The sequence below is a fragment of the Vicia villosa genome, linkage group LG3 (genome assembly GCF_029867415.1).
Source record: "Vicia villosa cultivar HV-30 ecotype Madison, WI linkage group LG3, Vvil1.0, whole genome shotgun sequence".
Lineage (NCBI taxonomy): Eukaryota > Viridiplantae > Streptophyta > Magnoliopsida > Fabales > Fabaceae > Vicia > Vicia villosa.
The window spans coordinates 132,677,193-132,692,616 of record NC_081182.1 but is presented as its reverse complement, the minus strand read 5'-3'; the positions used below and the strand labels follow the sequence as shown (position 1 = coordinate 132,692,616).

The 15,424-nt window shown below is 33.8% G+C and overlaps 3 protein-coding genes across 3 annotated transcripts; 2 read left to right on the top strand and 1 right to left on the bottom strand.

Annotated features, from left to right (window-relative positions):
• Window positions 1-207: 207 nt before the first annotated feature.
• On the top strand, window positions 208-4,115 carry LOC131658995 (uncharacterized). Its single transcript, XM_058928241.1, has 4 exons — window positions 208-1,591; window positions 3,179-3,525; window positions 3,583-3,759; window positions 4,104-4,115. The coding sequence occupies exons 1-4, from the start codon at window positions 313-315 to the stop codon at window positions 4,113-4,115; spliced, it is 1,815 nt and encodes a 604-aa protein (XP_058784224.1). The 5' UTR covers window positions 208-312.
• Window positions 4,116-6,384: 2,269 nt separating this feature from the next.
• On the top strand, window positions 6,385-7,932 carry LOC131658994 (uncharacterized). Its single transcript, XM_058928240.1, has one exon. The coding sequence runs from the start codon at window positions 6,385-6,387 to the stop codon at window positions 7,930-7,932; it is 1,548 nt and encodes a 515-aa protein (XP_058784223.1).
• Window positions 7,933-13,870: 5,938 nt separating this feature from the next.
• Window positions 13,871-15,034, bottom strand: LOC131658993 (protein MAIN-LIKE 2-like). Its single transcript, XM_058928239.1, has one exon. It carries the CDS (start codon window positions 15,032-15,034, stop codon window positions 13,871-13,873), a length of 1,164 nt encoding a protein of 387 aa, XP_058784222.1.
• Between the last annotated feature and the right edge of the window lie 390 nt (window positions 15,035-15,424).

The following is a 15,424-nucleotide window of genomic DNA, read 5'->3' as shown; positions in this document are numbered from 1 at the left end:
GGACTGGACTAACCAAGTTGGTGAACCAGGATAAGTTTTCTTGTGTTCTTTATTTATTGTCCTTTATTCATATTATTCACAACTATACTTTATCACACACTTTAACACCAATTACTTAAAACCTCTAAAGTTATTACTAATCTTTTTCTTCTGATTAAAGGCAACCTTTTAAATACTTAGATAAATTTTAAAAGGGACACAATCCAACCCCCCTTGTTGTGTCGTACCTTATTCCATCAATTGGTATCAGAGCTACGGGCTCTGAATATACAGAACACTTAACCGTGTTAGAGTTAATCGATCAAACAGGAAATGACTGATACAAAGTTTATAGCTGAAGGAGGATCATCACACAGGCCTCCTTACTTTAATGGTTCTGACTACTACTACTGGAAAGGTAAGATGAGATTGTTTCTACTATCTCAAGATAACAACATGTGGTCTGTGGTTGAAAATGGAAACTACACTCCAATGACTACTGCAACAGACACAGTTGCGTCAGTTCCAAAAACTCAGTCACAATGGACAAAAGAAGAAAACGACAAGGTACTACTAAACTCTAAAGCTCAATTTATAATATCATGTGCTCTTAGCAGGGAAGAATATGACCGGATAGAGGAATGCACAACTGCCAAAGAAATCTGGGATGCTCTCAAAATACATCATGAAGGAACAAATCATGTTAAAGAAGAAAGAATTGATCTTGGAGTCAGGAAATTTGAAACCTTCGAAATGAAGGAAGAAGAAACCATAGATGAAATGTTCTCCAGATTCACTGTAATTGTCAATGAACTTAGATCACTTGGTAAAGCTTATACTGCTCATGAAAGAATCAGAAAAATTCTAAGATGTCTCCCAAAAATTTGGAGACCTATGGTAACAGCTATATCACAAGCAAAAGATCTAAAGATTCTACAAGTTGAAGAACTTATAGGATCTCTTCGTGCTCATGAAGGTATCCTCAATGAAGATAAACCACAAAGAAAAGGTAAAATGATAGCTCTTAAAATCTCTCAAAATTCTGCATCTAAAATCACCACTTCACAAGGAACAACTGAAGAAGATACCGGATTTCTATCTGAGGATGAAAATGATCTGGCTTTAATCTCTAGAAGAATTCAACAAATGATTTTAAAAAGAAATCAAAACAGAAAATCATTTCAACCCAGGAAAGAATACCAAAAACCTGAGATTGATAAAAGCAAGATTACATGCTATGGATGCAACAAACTTGGACACTTCAAAACAAAATGTCCACTCAAAACTCATAGGAACTTCTCCTATAAAAAATCCATGCTTCCACAATGGGATGACTCAGAGAACTCTAACTCTGAAGCCGAAGATGAGGAAGCCAACTTATGCCTGATGACTAACTCCGACTCTGAAGAGGTAAATACACTAAACTATTGTTATACCTGCAAAGAAATAGGAATTCTATTCGACAATTTATTAGAAGATTCAAATATCTTAACTCAGAAATGTTTCTTTCAAAAAGAACAGATTCACACTCTTAAAACTGAAAAAGAAGATCTAATAAAATCCAACCTAAAACATTTAGAAACCATTAAGGAGTTACAAAAGGCATATTCTTGTTTGTCATTACATCAGAAAGTTATTAATGAAAAAATCAAACCTCTTAACAATCAAGATAAAATTGAAAATCTTGAAAATCAAGTAGAAACTCTTACTAAAGATATAACCTCCTTTGTAAAATCTACTGAAACATTTCAAAAAATAATGGGATCTCAATCAGGGGTCTTTGATAAAGCTGGCTTAGGATTTAAACAATCTGAAAATCAAATGATCTATGAAATTTTTTTCCTTCCAAATAAAAATAGAACTAAAATCCAAATAAAAGAAAAAAATATTTTAAAAGAGAAAAATATTACCAAACCAAAATGTTGTTATTGCAAGAAAACAAATCATCTTGAAAAACATTGTTATTTCAAAAAGAAAAACACTATATCAAAAGATCATATTTCTAACAACAAAGGACCCAAAGAAATATGGGTACCTAAAAGGCTACTAACGCATAATGCAGGAATGTCTTCTGATTCTCAAGAAAAAGCCTTGGTACTTGGACAGTGGATGCTCAAGACATATGACTGGAGATAGGGAAAGTTTTGTCTCTTTCAAAAATAAAGAAGGAGGAACTGTAACCTTTGGAAACAATGATAAAGCAAAAATCAAAGGTATTGGTTCCATAGGTAAAAAAGGTAATATCTTTATAAACAATGTGAAATATGTGGAAGGATTAAAACACAACCTTCTTAGCATTAGTCAACTATGTGATGCTGGCTATGAAGTTAGTTTTAATCAAAATTCATGCATTGTAAAAATCCCATCTTCTGACAAAATTCTTTTTCTAGGAAAAAGGCACAAAAATCTTTATACATTTTATTTAGATGATCTTTCATCTGAATCTTGCTTTTTATCTAAGGAAAAGGATAAGTGGCTATGGCACAGAAGATGTGGTCATACAAGTATGAAAAATATTTCAACACTTTCAAAATTAGATCTTGTTAGAGGTCTTCCCAAACATTTTGAAAAAGACTCAATTTGTGAAGCTTGCATAAAAGGCAAACAGGTCAAAAGTAGTTTTCATTCAAAAAATATTGTGTCAACACACAAACCCTTGGAACTCCTTCATATTGATTTGTTTGGTCCTGTAAAAACTTCAAGTCTAAGTGGGAAAAGATATGGCTTTGTCATTGTTGGTGATTTCTCAAGGTACATATGGGTACTTTTCTTAAAAAATAAAATGACTCTTTTGAAGCATTCAAAATCTTTTGCAAAAAAGTTCAAAATGAAAGAAACTCAAATATTGTTGCTGTAAGAAGTGATCATGGAGGAGAATTTGAAAATATTTCATTTAAAACCTTCTTTGATGAAAATGGTATATCTCACAATTTCTCCTGTCCAAGAACACCTCAACAAAATGGTGTTGTAGAAAGGAAAAATAGAACTTTACAAGAAATGGCTAGAACTATGATAAATGAATCAAATGTTGAAAAATATTTCTGGGCTGAAGCTATCAATACTTCTTGCTATGTTTTAAATAGAGTAACCATAAGGAAAATCTTGAAGAAAACTCCTTATGAACTATGGAAAAATAGAACTCCAAATATTTCATATTTTCATATCTTTGGATGCTATTGCTATATTCTTAACAACAAAGATTCTCTAGGAAAATTTGATTCAAAATCTGACAAAGGCATCTTTCTTGGTTATTCCTCAACATCAAAAGGTTACCGAATTTACAATTTGAAAAATCAATGTGTAGAAGAAAGCATGCATGTTATGTTTGATGAACTAAATGTTGCAGCTTTAGAAAATTCTCACGAGGATGAAGTAACCGATTTAGAAGCAAATCCTAACACTCAATCAACAGATACAAGCAACACTATGAACATTATCCAAGAAGCTAAAAACAACTCTGAACAACCTACAGCAAATCCTCCGAAAGGATGGAAAAGTGTAACTGATCATCCTCATGAACAAATAATAGGAGACACCTCTGATCAGGTAAGAACTAGAAATTTCTTTAAAGATAACTCTAATAACATGGCAATGATATCTCAGGTAGAACCAAAGAATATCAATGAAGCATTAAAAGATGAATCTTGGATGGAAGCCATGACAGAAGAATTATCTCAGTTTGAGAAAAGCCAAGTTTGGAAACTAGTTCCTTACCCTCAAGATAAAACTATTATTGGTACAAGATGGGTGTTCAGAAATAAACTTGATGAAAATGGAAAAGTAATCAGAAACAAAGCTAGACTCGTAGCTCAAGGTTATAATCAACAAGAATGTATAGATTATGATGAAACATATGCACCCGTGGCAAGGTTAGAAGCTATTCGAATTCTTTTAGCATATGATGCTCATAAAAATATTAAACTTTTTCAAATGGATGTAAAAAGTGCATTTTTAAATGGGTTCCTAAACGAGGAAGTATATGTTCATCAACCACCTGGTTTTGAAAAACATTCTCATCCTAATCACGTTTTTAAACTAACAAAAGCATTATATGGTCTTAAACAAGCTCCTAGAGCTTGGTATGAAAGACTTAGTATTTTTCTCATTAAAAATGATTTTCTCAGAGGAAAAATTGATACAACTCTTTTCAAAAAATCACACAAAAATGACTTACTAATAGTTCAAGTTTATGTTGATGACATCATATTTGGGTCAACAAATGAAAAAATGTGTGATGATTTTTCAAAACTGATGCAAAGTGAATTTGAAATGAGTATGATGGGTGAACTCAACTTCTTTCTGGGTTTACAAATAAAACAACTCAAAAATGGCATTTTCATATGTCAAGAAAAATACATTAAAGATTTATTAAAAAAATTTGGAATGAATGAAGCAAAAATTATGGTAACACCTATGCATCCCTCTTCAAATCTTGATAAAGATGAACAAGGACTATCTGTATCAAAAAAAGAATATCGAGGTATGATTGGTTCATTATTATATTTAACTGCCAGTAGACCTGACATTGTCTTTTCAGTAGGTCTTTGTGCACGTTTTCAAACTGACCCTAAGGAATCACATTTGACTGCTGTCAAACGCATATTTCGATATCTCGTTGGTACCACTGACATTGGCCTATGGTATGAAAAAGGAAATCACATCAACTTAATAGCTTACTGTGATGCTGATTATGCTGGAGATAAAATAGAAATAAAAAGTACAAGTGGAGCCTGTCAATTCCTAGGACAAGCTCTTATTACATGGTCTTGCAGAAAGCAAAATACAATTGCTTTATCAACAACTGAAGCAGAATACGTGTCTGCTGCAAATTGCTGCTCACAAATTTTATGGATAAAAAATCAACTGGAAGACTACTCACTTCAATACTCCAAGGTATCAATTTTTTGTGATAATACCAGTGCTATAAACTTGTCAAAAAATCCTATTCAACACTCGAGATCTAAACACATTGAAATAAAACATCACTTTATAAGAAATCACGTTCAGAAAGAAAACATAGAACTCATTTTTGTAGATACAAACAATCAATTAGCAGATATTTTCACCAAACCTCTAGTAGAAGATAGATTTAATTTTCTAAAGTCAAAATTATCCATTATCAAAATACCTAAGTAAAAATAGCACTCCCTTATTTTTCCTTTACCTATTAAAAAAAAAAAATTAAACAATTTTCTTTTTTTATATAAATAATTCTGCTATTACTAGTATATAAATTTTTTCCTTTACCTATAATAAATTAAACAATTTTTTTTCTTCTGCTATTAATAATATATATATTAGGATTTCAATTGCTGATATTAAGAGTTGCCAATCTAAAATCACGTGTCTGACTTTGTCCTTCTCGGTTCTCCATACTCCTTCATCATTACACAAAAATCTGCCTTTTCCCTGACCAATCAAATCAGCACACTCTCTACCAACTTCCCATCAAATCAGTGTTCTTCCCAAAGCTTTCAAATGATTCATCTTCTTCTCTCTTAAACCCTTCAAATGGTATTCAAGATTACCACATATATTGTACCCTTTGCTGATACCATTTCCACGCTTTCTTCCAAAACACAAAAAAAATTCTCCATGGAAAAACCACCCACCAAGCGCCGCACCACCACCACTCGACAAAAATCAACCATGAAATCTACTGATTCTCGTCCAACTCCCACCACTCCCACCCGTCGCTCAACACGACATGCAAACACCTCTCATAATCTCACTCCATCTGAACAAACTACGGAAGAATCTCAAAACCCTAAACTTCATCTTCCCTCAACCCAGACCGTTTCTGCTCCTCAACCCACCAAACCATCCTCCTCACACGTTTCCACTCAATCAAGCGAAGGAACCTCTCTTGTCTCTTCGTCTTTCCAAGCCTATGACCATCCATCTGAAATCTCAACAAAAGAGTTCATCTCTGATGATGATGTTCGTTCTCTCTATAACGAAAAATGGCGTTCACTCCCTATCGTGGCCGGCAAAACCGTCAACTTGGATAGTTACTCTATCTGAGGTTACGACATAAACGAGCTTGCAATAGCCACAGGTTGGACTAACTTTCTCCAACTCTCTGATGTCTTCTACCCTAGACTAGTTAGAAATTTTTTTGCTGCTATAGAAGCCTCTGAAAGTGATACACAGCTAATCTCATCTGTAAAGGATCGTCAAATAACCCTAACCCCAGAGCTCCTTTGCGACATTTTGCATGTCCCAAACAATGGACTTCATCTTTTTAATGATGACTGGCCCTCATCTTATGACCTAGACATTGAATCCTACAGACTCTCCATCACCAAACATCAAACTGACCGTTTTGTGTCTGCCAACCTTGAACCCCTCAGCCATATCATTCATAACTTCTGCATTCACACTATCCTCCCAAGAAAAGGAAGTATGGAACGAGTCACTGATAAAGACCTACTTGTCATCTATCATTTCTCAAAGAAAACTCCTCTCAATATAGGATATTTGGTGCTCAACTATATCAAACACACTGGTCGTAGAGCAAGAAGCGCCCCTTATGGTATGCTTCTTACCAAAATATTCAAGCATTTTAATGTTCCTCTGGATGATGAGGACTCCTTCGAGATCAACAAAATACTGGATGCCTCCAAGCTGAAGCGCATGAAAATTCCTTCACTCAAGCGTGCACCATCACCTAAACCTGAGGCCAAATCAAAACGCAGGCGTCTTGTTAAGCAATATGCTCCAACTGAACCTTTAACAACAGGTACTGAATCTCCTAACTCTCCAAACAGCCTGACCACAAATTCTCCCATTCCACTATCTGTGGCTCTTCCAAACACTGCTGACCTAGAATCCCCACAAAAGTCCTCACCAATCTCTCCTCATGCCTCTAAATCCGTATCTCCAAACCCAAAGGAAACAAATAAACAATCTCCTGTAACCACACAATGCATTGATCTCACATCTACATCACCAGTCCCAGTAGAATCCCCACCACAAACGGTTGTCATCACTCAAGCTCCAGCTTCTCTTCAAACTAAAACTATCCCAAATGTTTCAAGTCCTCCAACTCTGGAGACTTCTAACACTGACATGATCAACATTTTCGCTCTTGAAAACCTTCTCTCAAGTCCTCCTAATGCTTTAGCTCATCAACCACCCTCACCAATATCTCCTCACACTCCTGCTTCAGCTCAGCTGTCCTCACTCATATCCATGCTTGAGGCTGAATTATTAACTCCACCCACTTCAAATCAACAAACTTCAATTATTCCCCATGATGCCACATACACTTCCCCTACTATGACAACAAATCCTCTCTCCACGACCTCACCTCTGAATTCTCCAAATTCCTTCAAAGAACCTTCTCCTAGAAGAATCCAACTCTCCTCCATCAATCATACTGACTCTGATGATCTTACTGCTCAGATCGAAGCATTCTTTAATAACTCCAGTCAGCCACCTGAACAAACTGATCCTACAGAATCACACGCTATGCCTTCTGTTCCACCACTTGATCCTTATGTCTTCCAATCAAACTCCCCAATATTTTCTTCTCCAAAGGAAGATGATGTTAACTCTTTTAACGTTCAAACACTGCTTGCTCCAATGTATGACTCGTCACCTCCAAGAAACACCACTAATAATTCAAATACCCTTCCTCAAAATCCCATTGCATCCATCACATCCTCATTCTTTAACAATTTCCCCAGCATTGGTAATCGTCCTCCAGTTTATCCTCGATCTGCAACCTCATCTGAAACGGTTAACCCCCATCAGGGCGTCAACCTTCGATCATTTACAGCTCTCCAAAAGCAGTTAATGGCTTACCAAAAATTCTGGATTGATTATGTCACTGAACAAGTATGCCCGAGGTTTCCAGGAATGCCTCCTCCGGATCCCTCTCAGATTCAGTTTCCATTTCTGCCATTATCTTCTGAGGCAACATCTGATGATGAACCATCTGGTTCTTAATCTTCTCGTCCTCTTTCTTTTGGTGCCCCCTTTCTTTTTGTATGTTTGACAAAAGGGGGAGAACAAGCTTTGACCAAAGCTTTGTATTTGTTTAAGTTCTTTGTACTTTATTATCTTTAGTTCACTAGGACTTTGCATTATATTTAGCAGTAGTCCTCTAGGATCTTTTTGTGTTTGTGTATCAAAATATTGATGTAAATCAATTAATATATTATTCCTCAAACATTAATCAAAAACTGCTATCTAATCAACATGTGTTTCAAATGCTGTTAAAATTATTTACTGTATATGAACTAACATTGAGGGGGAGCATTTGCCCTTTCAAAGTATACATCTTTTCAGGGGGAGTTTCAAAGTCCTTACTCAAAGAAATTAAAATAAAAAGTTTGTCACCATTCAAAAAGGGGGAGAATGTTGAAACATATTCTGTTAATGTTTTGAATATTACAAACTATTTTATCTAAAGAAACTCCAAAGTGATTTCATCAATTAATCATCTAAATAATTTATGGTCTCTATCAAACAAAGAGTTAAAATAATGATTCAAGATTGAGCTGACAAAGAACAAAGCTTTAAGAACATATGGATTCTCAGAAGTTCAATAAGTTACTCTTTAGAATTATGGTCCCAGAGTTACTCTTCAGAATGACAGTCCCAGAGTTACTCTCCAGAATTATGGCCCCAGAGTTACTCTCCAGAATTATGGTCCCAGAGTTACTCTTCAGAATTATGGCCCCAGAGTTACTCTCAAAGAATCACGGTCCCAGAGTTACTCGTCCCAGAGTTACTTGTTCCAGAGTTACTCGTCCCAGAGGTACTCCTCCAAATTTACTTTGTTGAAATGGTCAAATGTCAGAACTTGCAGATTGTCAGCAGTACCAAGTCAAGCCAAGACCAAGTCCTACAAAGACAAAGCTGCCAGCACTTCTCATGAGAAACTCTCGGCACTTCCTTCTCACTTTGCTTTGCTCTATAAATACAAGGCTTATGCTTCATTCTCACCACCGAAAATATTCACAAGCATACAAAGAAAACCAAAGTCTTTATTCACAAAGCAATCATACTCTCTATATATTATCTTTAGCTCTCACTACCATATAGTGATCAAAATATATTAAGAGTTATCATACACATTCTAATTTAAATACTCACTGCCATATGGAGAGTATTTAGGAATTTATTGTAAACCTCCTAAGATCACAAAGTATATCATAGATATACAAACCAATCATTTTGTAAGCTATCTGTAAGCTATACCATTCAGAAGTGTAAGCCTGGTGAGGCTAAAAATACATAGAAGAAAAAAGGCTATTGTAAGAAGTATTCAATAAAGGATAATCTCACAGGGTGTGGGGACTGGACTAACCAAGTTGGTGAACCAGGATAAGTTTTCTTGTGTTCTTTATTTATTGTCCTTTATTCATATTATTCACAACTATACTTTATCACACACTTTAACACCAATTACTTAAAACCTATAAAGTTAATACTAATCTTTTTCTTCTGATTAAAGGCAACCTTTTAAATACTTAGATAAATTTTAAAAGGGACACAATCCAACCCCCCTTGTTGTGTCGTACCTTATTCCATCACTGACTCTATAAGTCTCAAAGAGAAGACTGAAAACATAAGAGCTCTGATACATGTGATCACAAAGAGAAATTCAAAGCTCTGCAGTTGTCCGATGGAAGCTCTAAAGAGAAGCTCTGAATGTTTTGAAGTTCTAAATCAACGTGAAAGTCTCAACTGAAATGGAAAAAATACTCAGGGAAGTCTTTTATTTATAAATTCTTCTAGTATTAATTTCACGGGGAGATTGTTAATCTCAAGGGGAGACATATTCACACACTCTGATTATATGCTTATGCTATATCTGTGTAATTGTCTTTGTTCATCTGATATTCTGGATACAAATTCATATCAATTATATATGTTTTTGTCATTATCAAAAAGTGGGAGATTGTTAGAACAAGAAATGTTCTGATCAATATTCTTAGTTTTGATGATAACATTAAGTATGAATTATGTATAAGACAATGTGGTACTATAATCCTTTAAGTTTTTCATTTCAGGAAATATATAAAGAGTATGCACAAATCAGCGTTCAAAAGCAACTGACTCAGAAAGTTCTGGATGGCTTCATCAGAACATGCTCTGGCAAGACATCAGAAGATGGTCATGCAGAATCAGAACATGAACTGGAAAGCATCAGAAGATTGAAGTTAGAAGTACAAGCTCTAAAACTCTGATGGTATCACGCTCAAAGCTCTTCAAGTCAGAAGACAGAAGATGCTATACACTAAAGCTAATGGCTCTGATATTCAAATGTTGTTATCTACAAATCTGAGTCCAGAAGAAAGTACAAGATGAATGTAACGTCAAATCTCAGACTGATAAAAGGAACGTTAGAAGCTACAAAAGGCAAAGTCAGTAAAAGCAGGAAAAGCATGGCTCGAGGTAGTTGACAAAAGTGTGAAACATTCAATGCAGTGTTGTACTATTCACGCAAAGCATTAAATGCATCCCAACGGTCATCTCCTCTCAAGCGCCTATAAATAGAAGTTCTCATCAGAAGCTGAATACAACACTTGCGCAAAACATACTGAAACACTGTCAAATTCAAAAGCTAACGAACTTCATCTTCAACCTCACAAACTTTGTAATATCTTAGTGAGTGTTAATCATAGATCTTAAGAGAAATATCACAGTTGTGATTACATCTTTATTAGAAGCAAATTAAACTCTTGTAAACATTATTTTACATTGATTGTAAAAGGATTCCTAGAGTGATCAAGTTGTTATCTGTAGACTCTAGAAGACTTAGAGGTTATCTAAGTGGAAAACCATTGTAATCAGTTGGATTAGTGGATTAAATCCTCAGTTGAGGTAAATCACCTTGTCGGGGGTGGACTGGAGTAGTTTGGTTAACAATGAACCAGGATAAAAATAATCGTGTTCATTGTTTTTATCTTCCAAGTTTATGAGTTACACTTATTCAATCCCCCTCTTTCTAAGTGTTTTTCTATCCTTCAATAACATCCATCACTAAAACTCAAGACGCCATCTAACATGAATAGCGATGAAATATTTCATGTATCGTAATTGTGAAGAATGAGAAGAATCAAAGAAATGATTTTCCTGTACCCTTCTTGTAAGTTTCACATTTATCTTCTTTGATTCGAACCTGGTATGGTGTAGTTTGCTTAGTGTGTATATGTAGATTGGTCTTTTATTGTTGTGTTGTTTTGTTCTAAAGGGTTTTTGCGAGGGATCTATTTTTATTTAAGAAATAAACTACAATTTGTTATGTTTTAATTTAAGAGGAAATCTTTTTACCATGGATTAAAATAACAACCGCAGTGATATCTTATACATGTTACTAGGGCTACACTTTCCAACCGCGGTGAAAGGTTATAATGACTTGTCTATAAAAGTTCAACACGCATGTCATTCATCTTTTTATTAACCTAACTCATTCCGCCTTCAAACTCCATATTCCATTCTTAAAACGTTATAGAGTTTTGGCTTTGAAAATTCTAATATAGTATATTGAAAACATATACTAAAGATTAATGTTAAGTTTCACTTTATCAGATAAACGATATGCTTTAAACTTAACATTTATCCTCAAAGTCAAAAAATTTAAGATAGAAAAAAGAAAGAAGATATTGCAAAAACTAAACTATCTGTGTTGGGATTCAAAGACGACCCTGAGATATTGCACAAAGTAGCGTCCATCACATCTAAAAATGAACGTCACATTTCACTACGGTTGAAAAATATGCACCATTGCAAAAACACATATGACATCAATTGTGATATACATATAATGACGGCTGTACGTCTGTTGTTAGGTAGTGTGTGATTTTATGTATACTGGTTTCCACCACGGGCGTGTGACCGTGGTAATAAACTAGATAATTTTCAAATATGATTTAATTTTTCAGATTATTATTTTATAAATTAATTTAAATGAATGCATATTCAGTGAAGGGATAGTGAAACAAGTAATCTGCATGTGATAAACTCAATTTTGAAATATTATACACAGCTTTCAGAATGTTAACTTGATTTGGAAACATAAACTAGCATGACATTAACAACATATTAACATGAACGGAAACATAACCCAAGTACAGATAATCCAAAAAACAAGAAAATCATGCCAAATCAAAAAAGCCTCTATAAGGACTAGTGTCATACATGGACAATTATGAATAACTTGGAAGAAATCTTAAGAAGAAGAAGAAGAAGAAGAAGAAAGATGAAGCGTATGAACTTGATTACCTTTTAGTTTGAAGAAGCTTAAGAGGATGAGTTTACTACATGTGAAAGAGAGAGATGTTAGGGTTTTATTTTGAGAAAATGGTAGAAAGCGTATGAATAACACGGAAGAAAACTTATGAAGAGAAGAAGAACGATAAAACGTACAAACTTGATTACCTTTTAGCTTAAAGAAGCTTATGAGGATGAGTTCCCTGAATGTGGACGAGAGAGATGTTAGATTTATGTTTTGAGAGTGACATAAAATTTAGGTAAAATATTCATTTTGGTCCCTTAATAATACCCTTGGGTTCAGATTGGTCCCATAATTTTTTTTTAGTGTCACATTAATCCCTTAACTTTCAAAACGTCTCATTTTAGTCCTTTTTGTCTAATTAGCGACAGATTTAGTGACCGATTTCAAAGTTTTTTCTATCGCTAATTAGACAAAAAGGACTAAAATGAAATATTTTGAAAGTTAAGGGACAAAAGTGGCACGAAAAAAATTAAGGGACCCGTATGAACCCAATAATATAGTTAAGGGATCAAAATCAATATTTTTCCTAAAATTTAAGTACTACTTACAATGGCTTCTAGTAATAATCATGGTAATAAGTATTTTAATTTTATTTTATTTATAAGAGTATAAGAACAAACCCTATTTATAATGAAAATAGAAAAAAATTGTTGATGTTGGGAATGGAAGGAAGTAACATTTCGTCTATCACAACGGTTTTTATTAAAAATTGTGATGAAATGTATTTTAATAAAATATTAAAAAATTTATGCGTGTAAAAATTAGTTATTTTTACCATTGTTAAAGTGGATGTAGTAAAATTGTGTTATCGAACGTATATTTTGTAGTAGTGATGAACTTGGTAAAATATAGCGCGTTTTTATTTTACTATTGGTTTTCGCAATGGCGGAAGTGAAAGTTAGTTATGAAATCTATAAATTTTAATAGTGAAAATTAAACAGATGCTGAAAGTGTTGAATATAGGGAGTGTTTTATAAAGCCTGAATTATGCAAGATGATGAATACTGTAAATTATATTTCTGAAGAAGATAAATGCAAAATGAGAGTCTCTCGAGAGCTGGGAATGAAATTATGATTGATAAAATGAATGTATTAGATGTTGAGTATTAATGATTCTAATACATGATATTCAAAGGATATGTAAGGTATTATATTGAAGAGTGCATGCTGAAAATCAAAACCAACTCCAGTATAATTTAATACTTGAATGAAAATCTTTTTTAATAACCAAATATTCATAAATTCATAAACCTAGTGTAGATTCACTCCCCATCAATTTACATCATCTTTAATTTATGCCATTTCATTAATTAATAGGAAATTGAAGAAGTACTTAAATTATGACAATTCATTGGCTACATATGTAACAACTATCACAATCACAGTGTGCATCATACAAAGTGAATACCGAATAAATTGTTGTAAACCAATTACATAGCAAAAGCAAGTTGGTTCTATTAGGGAAAAAAGTAAAGTTATTTTTTCATTACAAACCAACCAAAGAGTACTATTAGGATTAACAGTACTGCACACCTTTTCACCATTTCTATCACAGCTTTGATTATTAGTTTCACCATATTCACCCACATTTGATGATGTGAAATCACCAATTTCATGACTTGACAAAGTCTTACCATTTTAACTTACTTCATCATCCGAACATTCCATTTGATCTTTCTCAAACTTTACTCCCTTGTTATCTCTTTCCTCGCTTGATTTCAATTGCTTCCACCAATCATAGTATCTGGAGGCAACATTATCAGAAATGTCTTGATCCACACCAAATTGCATAGCGACACGATGTGGTAAATATTTCTCTCTACATCCGATACCAACCAACTCACATGCCCTCAAACACTGCGCAAACGACAGTAACTCTTCATCTAAACAAGGATTATAACATTTCCACATATCTCTTTCATTATAAACCTCAACCGATGGTGAATTCTCGTATGGTTGCCACACAAAACCATTTCCAAATCCTGCAATATCCAAGTCTTTTTTCAAGTTGTTATTTTCCAATACTTTAACTCCATCCCATCTAGCCACCTTTGGTAAACCATGTCCGTTTGTATAACGGCGTGGATTAAGAGCTAAAAACCTCTCTAAAGCCCATATTTGAACCAATTGAAAAGGAGCCCAAATAGTTACTCTTAAACTCGTCATGCTTGTTGTTGCATTTTTTGTAATGATGCTATTAAGTAAACTCAAGTCCCTATAAATACTAGCTAAAACAGCAGGTGCAAGAGCTATTCTATTTCCATGAGCTAAATGTATTGCAATAGGAATAACACTTTTCGAAATAGTATTACAAGAATCTGCAGGAAAAACAAACCTCGACAACCAATAAACCAGAAAAGCTTCATGCTCCACTTTGCTACTTTCAGTCTCCATAAAATACATCATCCATGCCCTTTGATTCACTTTTTTAGCTTTAGAACTATTAAACGTTCTTCTTGCTTCCATTAATTCTTGTTCTTCTTTTACTTGCTCACTGTTCATGAGAGGGTTAGAAACACAACAACCCAAAAGAGAATAACCAAAACAAATATTTGTGTCTTCCAATGTTAACGTTGATTCTCCCCAAGGGAAAACAAATGTATTTGTCTTGGAACACCATCTCTTAGCAAGTTCCAGAATCAACTCGTCATCCCTTTTAACTTCATACGTTGAAGCCTTAATTGCATTGTCAATTCCAGTTTGTACCCATAAATACTCAAATTGTGGTTGTAACTTTTTGACCCATTTTTTCCATTCTTCTGTGGGTGGTCTCCACCCATTGTACCTTAAATCTAGTGACATCTTTATACTGGTTTCAGAGGAAATATGAAAATGGGATGGAAGAACACTAGAGTCTTGGATTCAAGGTTGGATAAAATAGGCAGTTCTAAGAGTTATGTTTGACTAGATGATGGTGAAACCATGAGTTTTCATCCATCTAGTAAAGTTCTACTTTATTCTTTATTTTTGGTCTTTGCTGAATTTTTATTTATGGTAATTCTATAAATATTAAAAAAAAAGTTATTTGAATTACTTAAACAAAAAGTTACTTATTAAAAAGAAATAGTTAGTAAGAAAATAACATAATCAAACAAATTTATATATTTAAAATATAACATTGCCAAATAGAAACAAATTGTATATTTATATTAGAACTAATTTTAAATATAAACTAAATATTATTTCGATATT

Excerpts from the sequence above, each read along its gene's own strand:
- LOC131658994 (XM_058928240.1), top strand. The coding sequence starts at position 6,385 with ATGGAACGAGTCACTGATAAAGACCTACTTGTCATCTATCATTTCTCA.
- LOC131658993 (XM_058928239.1), bottom strand. The coding sequence starts at position 15,034 with ATGTCACTAGATTTAAGGTACAATGGGTGGAGACCACCCACAGAAGAA.
- LOC131658995 (XM_058928241.1), top strand. The coding sequence starts at position 313 with ATGACTGATACAAAGTTTATAGCTGAAGGAGGATCATCACACAGGCCT. Across the intron at positions 1,592-3,178 it reads GTTACAAAAGGCATATTCTT|ATTCTCTAGGAAAATTTGAT; the intron begins GTTTGTCATTAC and ends TTAACAACAAAG. Across the intron at positions 3,526-3,582 it reads TAGGAGACACCTCTGATCAG|GTAGAACCAAAGAATATCAA; the intron begins GTAAGAACTAGA and ends ATGATATCTCAG.